This window comes from Haliotis cracherodii, unplaced genomic scaffold (assembly GCF_022045235.1).
Source record: "Haliotis cracherodii isolate W230 unplaced genomic scaffold, xgHalCrac1.p SCAF_3, whole genome shotgun sequence".
In the NCBI taxonomy this organism is placed as follows: domain Eukaryota; kingdom Metazoa; phylum Mollusca; class Gastropoda; order Lepetellida; family Haliotidae; genus Haliotis; species Haliotis cracherodii.
In genome coordinates, this window is record NW_027266286.1 from 10,998,566 (window position 1) to 11,014,699 (window position 16,134).

At 43.8% G+C, this 16,134-nt stretch overlaps 2 protein-coding genes across 2 annotated transcripts; one reads left to right on the forward strand and one right to left on the reverse strand.

The window, feature by feature from the left end:
- Nucleotides 1-366: 366 nt before the first annotated feature.
- LOC139474825 (prostaglandin E2 receptor EP3 subtype-like) lies at nt 367-2,064 on the reverse strand. Its single transcript, XM_071257967.1, has 2 exons — nt 1,315-2,064; nt 367-573 (listed from the first exon to the last, which is right to left on the reverse strand). The coding sequence occupies exons 1-2, from the start codon at nt 2,062-2,064 to the stop codon at nt 367-369; spliced, it is 957 nt and encodes a 318-aa protein (XP_071114068.1).
- A 10,677-nt stretch (nt 2,065-12,741) lies between these two features.
- Nucleotides 12,742-13,251, forward strand: LOC139475222 (golgin subfamily A member 6-like protein 2). The gene has a single exon (XM_071258469.1). The coding sequence runs from the start codon at nt 12,742-12,744 to the stop codon at nt 13,249-13,251; it is 510 nt and encodes a 169-aa protein (XP_071114570.1).
- Nucleotides 13,252-16,134: the final 2,883 nt, after the last annotated feature.

Genomic DNA, 16,134 nt, shown 5'->3' on the forward strand with positions numbered 1-16,134 from the left:
AAACCGCGAAAGTAAATGAGTGATAGACTGAATGGTCAAACATTCAAACAAATCAACAACCGAACATTCTGTAAAAACATTTAGGCACGATATTACAAAATTCGACACAAATGTATAACAGCTAAGATATAATAATATTATAAATTCAAAGATAAGATATCTATCTATCTATCTATCTATCTATCTATCTATCTAATATTATCTATCTATCTATATATCTATCTATCGAATTTTGTAACATCATCAGACATAAACGGGCTTGAATACAAATACGTACATCCTCCTAGCTTCGTGAATACACACAATAATCTACATGGAACACAGTCGGCTTCCTGTTTGATGTAATCCTGTAAAGACATTGTCTCGTTAAGTTATCACAGAAACAGTTTTCTCTGAAGATATGTCATTTCCACAGACTGTCAAAATTCTGGTCCTGATCCGATCCCTGTAGCTCTTCCTAGCAGCAATATAGATCAGTGGGTCGGTGGAATAGCTCACCCCAGCCAGAACACGTACACAAAAGCTCACAGTCTTAGGTATGCGTTTCCCAAAGTAGTTCAGAAACACGGAAACCTTGGAGAAAAAAAACAAAAACATATAAGTTGGGGTTAACGTCGCATTGAACAGTCTTTCGGTTAAATATCATGGCGTGGCAACATCATGTGGGAGGAATGCCCGAAGCGGTGCAGGCCACTTTGGTGAGCAAAAGTATGGTGCTGACAAATCCAGGTATACAATCTGAGTAAACAAACATAAACCGAGGTTCGAACCCACGTTCTTAAGTTCTCAGGAATCCTAGTTCAAAGGTTGCATATGATATACTTCATGCCCCAATACCCGCACGACAACAGTGTTGTGTTTGAATACATCAGGCCTAAATACCCTAAACACCTTAATTTGATTTCTGTGTACATTTGCCTGAATATTACAATCGAATATGCGTTTTCAATGTGTTTAAGGGGGTGGTGGGGTAGCCTAGTGGTTAAAACGTTGAAGACCCGGGTTCGATTCCCCGCATGGGCACAATGTGTGACGCCCATTTCTGGTGTCACCCGCCGTGATATTGCTAGAATATTGTTCAAAGAGGCGTATACTACACTCACACACTCACTCACTCACTCGATGTGATAAAAGATATAAAAATTGATTCTAAAATATGCCAAAATAGAAATGAATCATAAGCGTAAAATTAATGTCAAGAAAGTTCAAATTTAGAATATGAATGTATTTGGATTATATTCCTTGTTACACCTTGGATCTAGGAACGAGACTCACTTAATCGTAAGACATATACTTCCGTGTGTGTATACTTACATAGAAAGGTATCCAGGAAATGAGGAAGTTCACCGAAAGGAGGAGCAGCATTATGGTCATCTCGTACTCTGCTAGTATCGATTTCTGCTTGGGGGGCGCGCGTTTGTGAACCATTCTGAACAGGGAAGCAATTACGACTATGTTACACACGATGTTAACAGCAACAAACATGAGACCAACTGAAGCATAAACGATGGTATAGACACTAAGTCGCGAAGTGGGCGAAATGGGAACAGAAGGTAACATTTTGCAGAGCTTGGGTTTTTCAGGATCCATGACCAGTCCAAAGCCAAAAGCTGGAAGCATGTTGACAACGATAAGACAAATCACGATGAAGGGAATAGGAACCTTGAGCTTCCAGCTGTGGATATTAGCAATGTACCAGTAGGTGACGCTGAAGGCGAAACATCTCTCCACCGCCATGATAGTCGCCAAGGCATTAGATGCTTGAGACAGAAACCCGTTAAAGAAACCGATAGCTACACAAGCAGAGTAACTTGGTTCGGGGATGAAAACATTCACAACTTGATAAGCAGTGGCTGACAAGATACCCAGGACATCAACTACGCAGAGGGCTCCAAGAAGCTTTTTCACAAGGTTCGGGTTTTTCTTGATGTCCTTTGCAAGAAGAGCTCTTGCAACACAGTGAACTAGAAGGCCCGGGATAAATACAGTGGCGACTGTTAGCACGAGGTTAATAGGGGGAGTAGATCCGGCTTCGTTAAAATCATCACACATGCTGCTGTTCATTATTAGCGTCTTCTGACTCGGTGGCCTTTCCTGTCATTTCATAGATGGTCATGAGTCTGAAAGTAAAATGCAATAATTTGTTTAATAAAACACCGATTGGACTTTGAATATGTCAAAAATATTTTCAGAGTTGTAATCAATCAGGAAGTATTATATATTTTATGCCGACGCATGCACAGCAAAAAAAGTGTAGGTTTCCGTCTTCCGGAAACTTTCCGGAAACCTTCCGGATACCTTCAGCAACCTTCAATTTTCTTGGTAATTTCCAGATAATTTTTGTATGACATTTGTGTTTCACACATAATTGAACAAAATGCATCCCCCAAATTTTGACATTTTGGGGGGAAGGTTTCCGGAAGGTATCCGGGCCGGATCCAAAATGGGAAGGTATCCGGGAGGTTTCCGGAAGACGGAAACATTCACTTTTTTTTCTGTGATGGTTTCACCTGAAACTTCTCCGTATTATATGTATACTTAAAGAAAGCATATTCCGCTGGCATATTTCATACCAATTACAACAAGCTTTGCAGCCGCCATGATCACTGAATTCAATAAATACTTACAGGGATCTCAATGTGGACTACCGCAAGCTGCTTTGTAGGGTCAATGCATTTTACAAGGATTCTTGAAAAACGAAAACCAATGGATCAGCCAGTTCAAGAAAATATAGTCTGCTAAATGTCAAAATGTTACACATAGCGATACTCAAATCATGAATGTAATGTGATTTAGTGGTCCACAACTTGTTGCAGTTGCCAAAATGCAGTCATGGCAAAATGCAGATCACAAACGTGAAATTCACTACAACATATCCAGGTCCAAACCACATGACCATTGCACGTCTATCTACACGTGAAATGTGAACAAAAGGCCTATAAAAGGCGCATGCCTATTTGATCAATAAACAGTTGCACATGATATAGTGGGATGTTACAGTCGACACTGCTTTTGGCAGAGATTTCTTTTCATTATGGAAAGGGTTTCGTCGCTTATAGTTTTGTAGCCTATATTTATTTGGCGTGCCATGTCTATATCAGTGACTAGTGAACATTTCACTGCTTTCCGCTGATCCATTACATTTCAAAATTTCAACATTCCATCCATATGTATAATTTGAAATGTGACTGGAAACATTTCAGCTCTCTTTTATGATTAAAACCCACCTCAGCCTCCGCCCACTGAGGTCAGGTTTAATAATTCATTAATGTTGTTTTACGTATATACTTTTAATCGTAAAGAAACACATAACGCGTGCGACCCATATCGTGGCCAAGAGGGAATATTGCTATACCGCGAGAAAGCGATAGAGCGAGAAAGCGATAAAGCGATAAAGCGATAGAGCGAGAAAGCGATGTCCCCTCTCGATCACCATAGAATCGAACCCGTGACGAGCCAACGCTTTAACCACAAGGCTACCCCACCGCCCAATTTGGGATTAAGGTCCAGTACCTACAAATATCCCACGCGTGACATGTCCAGGTATTAGCAACGGGCGAGATTACCCTGTCACCTAGCAGCAGCGGGGCGACAAAGGATGGCTAAAGTATCACTTACGTAAGTAACAAGGAGTAAGTCTAATCACACTTTGACGTTACGTATCCAACATTCTCTAGTACTCTCCAGGCCATGGCTCGTTGCACCGTGCACTAATCTATCCGAGTAAGTGGATTGATCCTATTGTATGGTCTTATAAACAAAGTAAAAATACACAAACGTGATTACATTTAGTTTTGGTTTTGACGTTTCCTTTACTGTTAACAAATCATGGGGCCCTTTTAATGGTAACAAATCATGGGGAACAGATATTTTCAAAATTAATATGAAAGAGTGAGTGAGTATGGTTTTACGCCGCTTTTAGCAATATTCCAGCAATATCACGGCGGGGGACACCAGAAATGGGCTTCACACATAGTACCCATGTCGGGAATGGAACCCGGGTGTTCGGCGTGATGAGCGAACGCTTTAACCACTAGGCTACCCGACCGCCTAATATGAAAGAGACGTGTCATGGAATATATTACTATTTGTATATATCGATAAAAGAAGGAACTATTCATTGGCATAAAAGGGTCGGCTGAAATGCTAATGGCATTAACAACAATACATTTCTATTGCAAAAAAAGCCAACAAGTAGCAGCGTCTTCATAACAATGAGTGAGTGAGTTAGTTTGGTTTAACGTCGCTTTTAACAGTATTCCAGTTATATCACGGCGAGTCAGCTTAATCTGGAAGGAAAGCCCGAAGTGATGCAGGTCTAAGACTTTTACCACTTTGGTGAAACCTACGAGCACGTGTATGGTGCTGACAAACCTAGAAACATAATCGCGGCCAACCGGGATTCGAACCCACAACCATGGGTTTCTGGCGTACCCAAGGGACGCAACTCTGCACAGCGAATCGCGACGCCTTAGTCTGAAGAAAAATTTTGATATTTAAAAAAAGCTGTTAGAACAGGAGGACACCATTTAAAAACATTGTAAACTGCATGCAAGAATGCATATCCCCTAGTGATAGTGATTTCGGTTTAACGTCGCTTTGAACAGTGTATCTAAACTGTTTGAGTGAGTGAGTGAGTGAGTGAGTTGGGTTTAACGCCGCTTTTAACAGTATTCCAGTCATATCGCGGCGTGTCAGCTTAATGTGGGGGGAAAGCCCGAAGTGATGCAGGTCTCAGACGTTTACCACTTCGGTGAAACCCACGAGCACAAACAAACAAACAAACAAACAAACAAACAAACAAACAAACAAACAAAACATCAGCATCGAAAAACCATTTCTTGTTTGATTCATTATTTCCACCATCAAACGTGGCTGATACTTTCTTTAACCCGGCTTATCACGGCTAACCACTTTTATATGGTGCTGAGAAACAGAGGATTATAGTGAGGTCGAATTTGGGACTCGAACTCGAACCATCAGAGGATATTATATCATGCCCATGTATCGCAATATCCAACAGCGACCAGCAGCGCACTACACCACTGGGCCATCCGTAAGTCAGTAAATTTGAAACAAATGGTCAGAAATCACCCAGTAGTTAACACGTTCGCTCGTTACGCCGAAGACCCGGGTTAAATTCCCGACGTGGGTACAATGTGTGAAGCCCATCTCTGATGTCCCCCGCCGTGATATTGATGGAATGTTGTTAAAAGCTTCGCCATGCTTGTTGTTTTGACACAGGGGTCTATCCATGGTACGAACCAGAATATGAAATGGGCGTCATGGAAAATGATAAATACAAATTTCTTTGGAATAGGCCCGTTTACAGTCTCAGACGTATCCAAGCCAACAAACCCGATCCTGTCCTGTTTGATAAATCCAATGAAATCATTTATATTATTGAATGTTCTGTCCCTATTGACACTAATGTGCTTGACACGATTAAGGAAAAACATGGCAAATATGCGGACCTTGCTTTTGAAATGTTACTTTGCATCCAAAGTACTAAGTTGTCCGACTCCCCATTGTTCTCGGTGCCTTAGGTTTGGTACCTCCCAAGCTGTTGACTGACTTTGTGAGAGTACCTGGGTTTGCTACCAAGAATACAGCCCTTCTGACAATCTGGGTAATGCAGAAGGCTGCAGTGTTGGGAAGTCTTCACGTTCTCCGAAAAGTTCTGGGTGGGTTTAACTAGGCAGCGCTTCCTAGGAGAAGTCCCATTCGCTGTCTGGACTGCGTGAAGAGGGAGCCTTGAGCTGATGATAAGCCTAACCAACCTCACACTGCCAGGATCAACCAAAAACTCTTTGCTGCAATTTTTGTACTTTAATATAATAATTTTATTATAATAATAATGCGACAAAACCCTTCCCATCTTCATAAGATATATCTTGTAGACGAGTGTACGATTCCGACTATATCACAAACATGTGTTTATAAATCACTATCAAATAGCAATGACACCAGGTGTTCGCGAAAGTCTCTGCTAAAAGCCCATGAACGAGTCCACCCCGAGACTAAAATAGTACGTAGTTAAACATGGGAAAACTAAACACTCGAAATCTCGACTGGGAACACGAGGACTTTATCCATCTATATTCCATAGTCGTACACTGTAATTATACAAAGAATAATATACCAGCCTGCACATGGTCACTACGACCGTGACCATGCTATTATGTACAAAGGGCCTGTGGCCTCAAAGTCCTGAAATAAAAGCAATATACAATAAAGCGTATAACATACATACTCTGATATACTATATACAATCACATTGTAAACAAAACATACCAATCACACACAGTCGTCGTCAACCCGTGACGGTAAAAAACTCCATTCATTCGCCCATACACAATGACGGTAGGTATCTCAAGACGGTGACTCAGAGACCGGTATTCCATTGGCCACTGGTTCTGCAGGGTTACTGTGCCCACTGAAATATTAAGGAGGTACATTTACAAAGCTATCCATTCATAATGGATAAAGGTATTATGGTTTAATGAACCGACTCTGTCAGCTAGAGACCCCTTGCCGCTACCACAGGCGTAGATGTTTAGCTAATGATCCCCTTTCATAGGTATTTGTCATGGTCGAACACGACTGTGCTTATACATGCAGGGAGAGCTGCGAACATGAATCACTGTAAGACGGATCATTGGATGACGGGAAATAATAACTTGTCCCAAAGAACTGTATGCCTGAAACATGGAATTTTTTATGTGATTTAATTCCAATACAGTTGCAAAACTCTCTATTTTTTAAAGTCTAAATATGTTTTGTTAAAATCATCTTTCAACAATGTATTTTTGTGTGGCACACTTCTTTGTTTTGAACAGTCTGAAGCAAAAATATGTATCTCAAGCCTGATCTCGGACAATGTGGTTTCTTTGAGGAAATCCCAAATATCACTATCACAAACGGTGTCATTCCTGAAGTTTGTGTTTGTGAAGTCACTATCACATACAGTGTCATAGCTGGAGCTCTGTACTTGTGAAGTCACCATCACATACAGTGTCATAGCTGGAGCTCTATACTTGTGAAGTCACTTTCACATACAGTGTCATAGCTGGAGCTTTATACTTGTGAAGTCATTATCACACACAGTGTCATAGCTGGGCCTCTGTACTTGTGAAGTCACCATCACATACAGTGTCATAGCTGGGCCTCTGTACTTGTGAAGTCACTCTGATCACATACAGTGTCATAGCTGGGCCTCTGTACTTGTGAAGTCATTATCACATACAGTGTCATAGTTGGAGCTCTGTACTTGTGAAGTCACCATCACATACAGTGTCATAGCTGGAGCTCTGTACTTGTGAAGTCACCATCACATACAGTGTCATATCTATCACTGCTGAATCTTCATGCACATGTGTAAATATGCGCGGATGAGTGAGTTTTGAAGATAACTCACCTTATATCAAGGCGTGTAAGCTTGGTGTGGGAGGAAAGCCCGAAGTGATGCAGACGTTTACCACTTTGGTGAAACCAACGAGCACGGGTATGGTGCTGACACACCTTGAAACATAATCAGTGTGAACGAGGATTCGAAACCACGACTATAGGTGCCTGGTGTGCCCAAAGGACACATCTCGAACTGCGCACAACGAATTCCAGCGCCACCTGTGACAGGGCCACCTAGATTAGGAACTCCAGCATTTCACATATTCTTTTCTCAGTAAACTTCATATGGCATTTGCTTTCATGTTTGACAAACTGACTTGCCATACAGTCATAGAGGTTGTTGGAGAGGACTTGGACATTTTCCCAGTTGATATTGTGACTTGGGCAGTTACTGATATGGTCCGAGATGGCTGATTAACTCTCTGATTTGATGGTTGAAGTTTTGTGCTCTTTGATTCCGGTGTTGATGGGGCGGTGTGATACGCCTACGTAGGATTGTCCACACATCAGCACCTGCCCCAATCACAACTGGGACAACGTCCAAATCCTCTCCAACAGCCTCGATGACCTCACTGAAAGAAAACTAACAGACGTAGTCCACATTCGCCGCCACACGCCATCAGTCAACAGAGATCAGGGCTATTTCATCCCATCCGCCTACTGTGAACTCGTTAAGCAATAGGAACCACACCTATGTACACTGAACCCTGTTTAACTGGCCTCCTGTCTTGTTGGCTTCCTCACCATGTGTTCTCTGCCCAACATGTTGTTACAGTATAATCCTTCTGTTGTCATTCCTTAACCTACTTAATCTCTCTCTTGTATGCAAGTGTTGATCCTCCACCTACTGTACATATTCTGTACCATGTTCATTATTCAGTGAGTGAGTGAGTGAGTGAGTTGGGTTTAACGCCGCTTTTAACAGTATTCCAGTTATATCGCGGCGTGTCAGCTTAATGTGGGAGGAAAGCCCGAAGTGATGCAGGTCTCAGACGTTTACCACTTCGGTGAAACCCACGAGCACGGGTATGGTGCTGACAAACCTAGAAACATAATCGGGGCGAACTGGGATTCGAACCCACAATCATAGGTTTCTGACGTGCCTAAGGGACGCAACTCTGCACAGCGAATCGCGGCGCCTTAGACGACTGGGCCACCCGTGCCCCCTCATTATTCAGCCTTACTTGACACCGGTATAAGGATATTTTCCGAGCCGTCGCCTTTACAGTATATACATAAGTTGTTATCCATAAACTGAATCTACTTTGTAAGAAACAATAATTTACCTCTTAATTGCCTTATCTCGGATTTTGATCTTGTCATACAATTCAAAAGATACGGGGAGACGAAAATCTGAAAATTATTGCGCGTGTTTATTTAAACATTTTTACATCTGTGACTAAAGTAATAACACCAACGACGAGGTGAGGTGACGACGTGCATGCATGTGTGTGTGTGTGTGTGTGTGTGTGTGTGTGTGGCTGCTTGTACTAGTCCGATTTATAGTGCTAGCCCACTGAGATACCATGCCGCAGTTTAACATGAATACCCCACTCAGACACAGTATACTGACTCCAAGCCGACCAGTCCTTGTTTTATCCCCTTAATGCCGAGCGCTAGACAGGGTAACAACAAGTACCATCTTTTAACGTCTTTGGGTATGACGCGGCCGGGGATCGAACCCCGGACCTTCCACTCTCCGGGCGGACGCTCTACCATTAGACCACAGAGGCGGTCACACCACCGACGAATACTATGGATTATGGGCAATAAGGCAGAGATCTTCTACACGTAACTATGTCAAAACTCAAATAAACAGAGTTATGAGTAAGAGTAAGCAATACTAATATGGATTGAATATATTACTACTTGTGGAATGACACACACATCCAACAACCGTGTAATCTGTAATGTGCATGGCGGGCTGGTAATATGGGGTAGGCTATGTTTTATAGGATCAATTTGTATAAGAATAGAGAGTTCTATGAAGAAGTGTGTCTGGTTTTCTGATGAACGCGATGCCATCCTTGACAAAACGCTTTCAGTGGGTGTCTTTTTTTCTGGGTTTGGACATTTTAGAATAACTTTTGTCTGCATAACAAGGAGATGAGAAACATGAAAAAATATATACCCGATAATATGAGATAATAGGAACAATTCTGTTTGATATCGCGATTCTAACGGACGTAAGGAGGTGAAATAGACTGTATGTTTACATATATGTTAGCTGACTGTATGTGCTGAGAACTTGTCTTTAAGAGGATATCTAATAACGTAAGTGAAAAGAAGATTAAGCTTTAAGGAAAGCAGAGAGCGTCTGCATAGTTTTCGTATTCAGGAATATGTGTGTATGAATATTTTTTCTTGTGGTTCACGGGCCTTGTTCAAAATTCGTTAGGTTCGAATCTACTGCCTACATATTGGGGAAGATTTTATTTTTTCGGAGCTGGGGTGTGGTGTGGTTGTGGTGGGCGAAGAGAGTAAAATTTAATCTTTAAAAGAAGGAGTTAAACAATTTTTTTGTTTTTCCTCTTTTTTAACAAGAAACTGATTATTTTACAGAACATCAAGCATGTCCAGTGATCGATCCTATTTCCTGTTACACCTGAAAGAAGCGATTTTCCAGCATTTTCGGAAAAGAATCCCATCCCAAACCTATTCTACCCCGGAATCTTCACGGGTCATCATTACGGGTAAATATATTAAAGCTTGTACACTTTATCATCGTCCTTAAAGATGTTGATATCTCCTGTTGATGTTGATATCTCCTGGTCGTTGTTTATCGTACAATAAAACACTGCAGGGAGAATTAACCCCTCGGTGCTGCGCTCTTCATAGTGTATTCTCCCTTCATTGTTTTATTGTACGACAAACAACACCCACTCGTCGTTTATTTCACCAGTAAGGTCGGAATGACGTCACACTAGAAATGATTGATTATTTGTTTTTTAACGCCGCACTAAGCCATATTCCGGCTATATGACGACCGTCTGTAACTAATCGAGTCTAGACCAGACAATCCAGTGATTGACATCATGAGCATCGATCCACGCAATTGAGGTACGATGAGATGCACCAACCAAGTCAGCGAGCCTGACCACCCGATCCTGTTAGTCGCCTCATACGACAAGCATAGTTGCCTTTTCTGGCAAGCATTGGTTTCTGTAGACCTATTCTAGCCCGGAACTTTGTTTACATGTATTAATGCGCGTTCTCACTGCTGCGCCACAAAACAGCTTTACGAAGTAATTTTTTTTAAGGTTTCTTGTTCTCCCAAATTTGAAGAATCAAAATATAATTTTGAATGTTATGAAAACCCAGTTCTGAGTGTTCTGTTTGTTTTCAGGTCAGGTAATATTATTGCACTTATAAAGCGACGTGCATGTACGTGTGTGTGTTTGTGTGGCTGCTTGTACGGACTGATGCCGATTTATAGTGCTAGCCAAATGAAATACCATGCCGCAGTTTAACATGAATACCCCACTCAGACACAGTATACTGACTCCGAGACGACCAGTCCTTGTTTTAGCTCCTTAATGCCGAGCGACAGACAGGGTAACAACAAGTACCATCTTTTAACGTCTTTTGGTATGACGCAGCCTGGGATCGAACCCCGGACCTTCCACTCTCCGGGCGGACGCTCTACCACTAGACCACGGAGGCGGTCCTATGCTTTTTAGACTTCACTCGATGAGATATACATTGTATTTGACAAAAAGCATGAAGCAGTCTCTAGTTGTACTATACGAGCACCTGCTAGTGACATGCAGCACATGATCACAGTTGCGCATATAGCGTTGACGCATGATGGAGTCCATAAGCTATTAGATCCTCTGGTTTCATTTCATATTCTGTGAAGCATATTTAAGTAAGGAAACATAAGCAAAACAAGACTAAGCCGTATCGATTGCTGTTTGCCAACAGGAAAGCCACTATGGTCCTACATTAAGGCTGTTATTGCTACTTGAGATACCCTAGACATGTCAACGGAGTTCATACTGAGAGTAAAGGTTTATATTACTTCCCCCGACAAATCTCTACTTATGTACCAACCTATAGACTAACGCAATGTGGACATTCACTGCGACTGTCATGCCTCAATATACCTTTTGTCACAACTCTATTTGCAAGCAGAGGTATTGACCTCGGTCGAATTTAGATTTGTGGTTATGCTTCAATGAAGGCCCATCATGCGATCTACTGCAGTGAATGGAGCCTAATAGCTGAGTGTACAATGACACCTTGTCTTGGACACAAGTCTTGGTATTAAATAAATCCTTTAATTAAGGACTGGGTTCAATGTCCATTGATTGGAGCCAGTGATTCAGAAATGTAATTATCCAGCTCCTAACTATATCTTTGGAAACATTATTAGTCAGACGGTGTTGTCCGCACGCGAGTTGTCTTCCTTGGTTGAGCACAACTCTCGGTCGACGTTTGGATTAAATTTTAGTGCAACGTATTTTAGTGTAATTTCCCTTATTTTGTAATGTCGTCGCAAGCAGAACTGATATCAAAGAGGATAACGTGACATTGTATTTCTAGTCTCAGCCTGCAGGATGCGGGTTGTGGGTTGCTGGACGCGGGTTGTGGAGTGAAGGATGCGGGGTGTGGTGTGAAGGATGCGGGTTGTTTGGGTGAAGGATGCGGGTTATAGGGTGCAGGATGCGGGGTGCGGGGTGTAGGGTGTAGGGTGTAGGGTGTGGGGTGTGGGGTGCAGGATACGAATTTTGGGAGTGCAGGATGCGGGGTGTGGGTTGCAGGATGCGAGGTGCGGGGTGTAGGGTGTGGGGTGCAGGATACGAATTTTGGGAGTGCAGGATGCGGGGTGTGGGTTGCAGGATGCGAGGTGCGGGTGCGGGGTGTAGGGTGTGGGGTGCAGGATACGGATTGTGGGAGTGCAGGATGCGGGGTGTGGGTTGCAGGATGCGAGGTGCGGGTGCGGGGTGTAGGGTGTGGGGTGCAGGATACGGATTGTGGGAGTGCAGGATGCGGGGTGTGGGTTCCAGGATGCGGCTTTTGGGGTGAAGGATGCGTGTTGTTGGGTTGTGGGATGCAGGATGTGGGGTGCAGGTTGCGGGATAAGGGGCAGGATGCGGGGTACGGGGTGCGGGGTACGGGGTGCAGGATGTGGGGTGTGGGGTGCGGGATGTGGGGTGCAGGATGCGGGATAAGGGTCAGGATGCGGGGTACGGGGTGCAGAATGTGGGATAAGGGGCGGGATGCGGGGTACGGGGTGCAGGATGTGGGGTGTGGGGTGCAGGATGTGGGGTGCAGGATAAGGGGTACGGGGTGCAGGATGCGGGGTACGGGGTCCGGGGTACGGGATGCAGGATGCGGGATAAGGGGCAGGATGCGGGGTACGGGGTGCGGGATGTGCGGTGCAGGATGCGGGATAAGGGACAGGATGCGGGGTACGGGGTGCAGGATGTGGGGTGTGGGGTGCAGAATGCGGGTTGTGGGAGTGCAGGATGCGGGGTGCAGGATGTGGGGTGCAGGTTGCGGAATGCGGGATATGGGGTGCAGGGTGCGGGGTGCAGGATGCGGGATAAGGTGCAGGATGCGGGGTACGGGGCGCGGGGTGTGGGGTGTTGGGTGTGGGGTGCAGAATGTGGGTTGTGGGAGTGCAGTGCAGGATGCGGGGTGCAGGATGTGGGTGCAGGATGCGGGGTACGGTGTGCAGAATGCGGGTTGTGGGAGTGCAGGATGCGGGGTGCAGGATGTGGGGTGCAGGTTGCGGAATGCGGGATATGGGGTGCAGGATGCGGGGTGCAGAATGTGGGTGCAGGATGTGGGGTACGGGGTGCAGGATGCGGGGTGTCGGGTGAAGAATGCAGGGTGTAGAGTACAGGAATACAACCGGATATTCAGGTTTATTTCATACTTCAAAGCAGTGAACATAACACTTGATATTTCACTGCTATGAACATAAGACAGTGATGGAACTATTGTCATCCTGCACCCCGCACCCTGCACCTTCCCTCAAATTGCCTCCCTTTATCGTAAGTGTCTGGGCCGTACACAACCTGTTGACTTTTGACATTGACAAGGCAAAATAATTACAGATGGGTATTTCTGGAGTTAATATCGCTTCATATCGCTTTATTTTCTCTTGAATATGTTTCGTTATTAACCGTAAATGTCTCATGTAACTCGAGACTGTTGGTGTCGCAAAGCGCTATTTTTGTTACCTGACCAGCGTCTATTCTTTCGCTTTCAACAGCTGTCTCGTAGTTTTCAAGCATATGTTTTGTTATAATTGATTAAATTTGTATATAATCATATCTGTATGAATGATACTGAATTTTCGTGGCCATCACTTCTGTTTATATTTTTTACGATTTTGCAAACAGGAAACTACTTTTTTAGTCGCAAATACAATAGGTGGTGAACCGTCCTTGTGTGTTAGGTCGGGAGAATTTACGTTTCTAGGTTTTACATCATCTGTAATGAAACAATTTACCCCTCGGATAGACAACTACACAAAAAGTATATAATAAATAGGATATTCCATGTGTCTTGTGAAATATCATGTTTCTCTCATCTCGTGATGGGGGGGGGGGGGGGGGGGGGGGGAAGGAGATATTTTCACTCGTGACAACGCCAATATATCTCCTTTTCTCCCGTCACTCGATGAGAAAAACATGATAGTTCACCCGACATGTGAAATATCTTCAGGATGCAACTCTATCACTTCACATATCATTTCACTGACTGTAAAGCGCGATACTGCCTTTACTGACCTGTCCTTACACTCAAGTACTAATTTACATGCAGTAACAAATACAGGTTACAACTTTATTCTGATCATCAGGGCGTCCAAGTACATGTTTAGATCACACTTAATCAGTCATATTTATTATCGGAAACCAATAAAATGCTCTGTCGCTACCCGCGATAACAATGCAGGCACTTCACGGCAATATTATTTAATCAACGAGCGTCAACAAGTCACTTCCAATACCCCGACACAAATATTTTCCTATTTCACCTCGCGCATTGTATTTTCTCCAACACTGCATTATCGATCAACCGTGTTTACCAAGTCTTATCCTGGCTCAATCCCCAAACAGTTCGCTTTTACTTCTATCCTAAGATCATGGGGTTCATTTATTCTGCACCTATCAGATGTGATAGTTTATTTAATCCCTCTTAGCTGGTTTCGACCAGGACCCGGTCCGTCTCAGTCATCAGGGTATCCACTTACCCTCCCGGCGTGTCTCCTGTTGACATTCCCCTCCAAGGTTGTGGGGGACATCTGACCCACACTGCTGTTTGATTTTTAAAGCTTTCAAATTTAGGAGCCTCTTGTCGGATTATCCTGCCACCCCAAGAGAGTGTCTTACTGCTGATGTTATATATGACCTTTGTTTTGAAATTGTTTTTCTTACCGTCGCTCTAGCTGAGACTTCATTCACGTTGGGGCCACACATTCTTCATTGAACGTCGCGGGGGAAACATCGTATAGCCTCAGGTGCTTCGCACTCGTCTTAGCGGTTTGGAATTCTGGTGTGGATTTATCATTGACGCCAAATATATTCGTTTGTTTTTCACACTCAACTGGAAGTATGTTTGAACGGATATTCGGATACATATGCTGTTGCTTGCATTCTGATGTCTTCGTTTGAACGAAAAAAGATCGGCTCTATTATATGAGGATTTTCCCTCTAATTCAAAACGAGTCTGTTCGTTGTACTGTGCACAAATAAATAATCTGGAAGCTGCAATGGAATCTAAACGTTCAAATGCATCCTCTGGACCATCGAGTTCGGGAGGGAGGTTCCTCCAGGGAGTGTGGATGAGCAAATGTGAGGGGGGACGTATTGAACGTCTCACAAAGTGGTCTGAAGGTCAGAAGGAGCAGAGGCTAGGGAGCCTTGACAAGCAGGAACACAGCAGGATGGTGAAGATGAACTTGATGAAGCTGGAAGTGCGGGATGAACTCGCAGCCTTGAGGAAGAGTAGACGAACGCCATCGTTGGTACCAACATCTCCTACACAAGAGCCAGCCTCGCCTAGCGTTCCCAGGCAACAGGGTAAAGCTCATGGTTCTTCAAAGAATCGTGGAAGGATTCAGGAGGCTGAATTTCCAAATCCGGGGAAGAAACATCCCCATGGCGTCAAACAGTTAGATGGATATCTGACTCCTAACGTCCGGAGGGACTCTCAAAGTCCGGGTCAGAGCATCAACGGAGAGAAAGGTGCCTGCGTTGTAAAGGCAGGGGATAAAGAGAAGAAAGGCCTCGGTGATACACAGTCGCCCAAACCACCCCATGCTGCTGAAGCACCTGCACACGAGAATGACACTCACAACGGTTATGAAAATGACGTTAGTTGTTCGGAGAATGACATTAATGACATTCAACATCATTCAATATCAATTCTTTCATCAAAGGACGCCAGACCAATTGTTGAGCCGACTTCTAAATTCGTCAGGAAAGTGGGTAGAGTGGAACTAGACAAAGAGACAGTGATGCGCCTGGTTGGAAAGGGTAGACAAGACGGAGTGCCATGATGCTTGTGTTCAGAAGAAACAGTAGAATGATCCAACGACGAGGTGAAACGGGCAGGAGAACTGTCATGTCTATGTCCGTATGTGTATATGTTTATTTCATGATGTTACGTACTAGTGTCTCGCATTACCATGAATGACTCGGTAAGTGTTCAATATATCTATTCATTGTACCCATGAACACGTCTCGTCACACTGCGGTTAAGAGGGGCGTT

Bases quoted from the DNA above. Each gene is read 5' to 3' on its own strand.
- LOC139474825 (XM_071257967.1), bottom strand. From the start codon at position 2,064: ATGAACAGCAGCATGTGTGATGATTTTAACGAAGCCGGATCTACTCCC. The intron at 574-1,314 runs GTAAGTATACAC...TTTTTCTCCAAG, and splicing joins TTTCCTGGATACCTTTCTAT to GTTTCCGTGTTTCTGAACTA.
- LOC139475222 (XM_071258469.1), top strand. From the start codon at position 12,742: ATGCGGGATAAGGGGCAGGATGCGGGGTACGGGGTGCGGGATGTGCGG.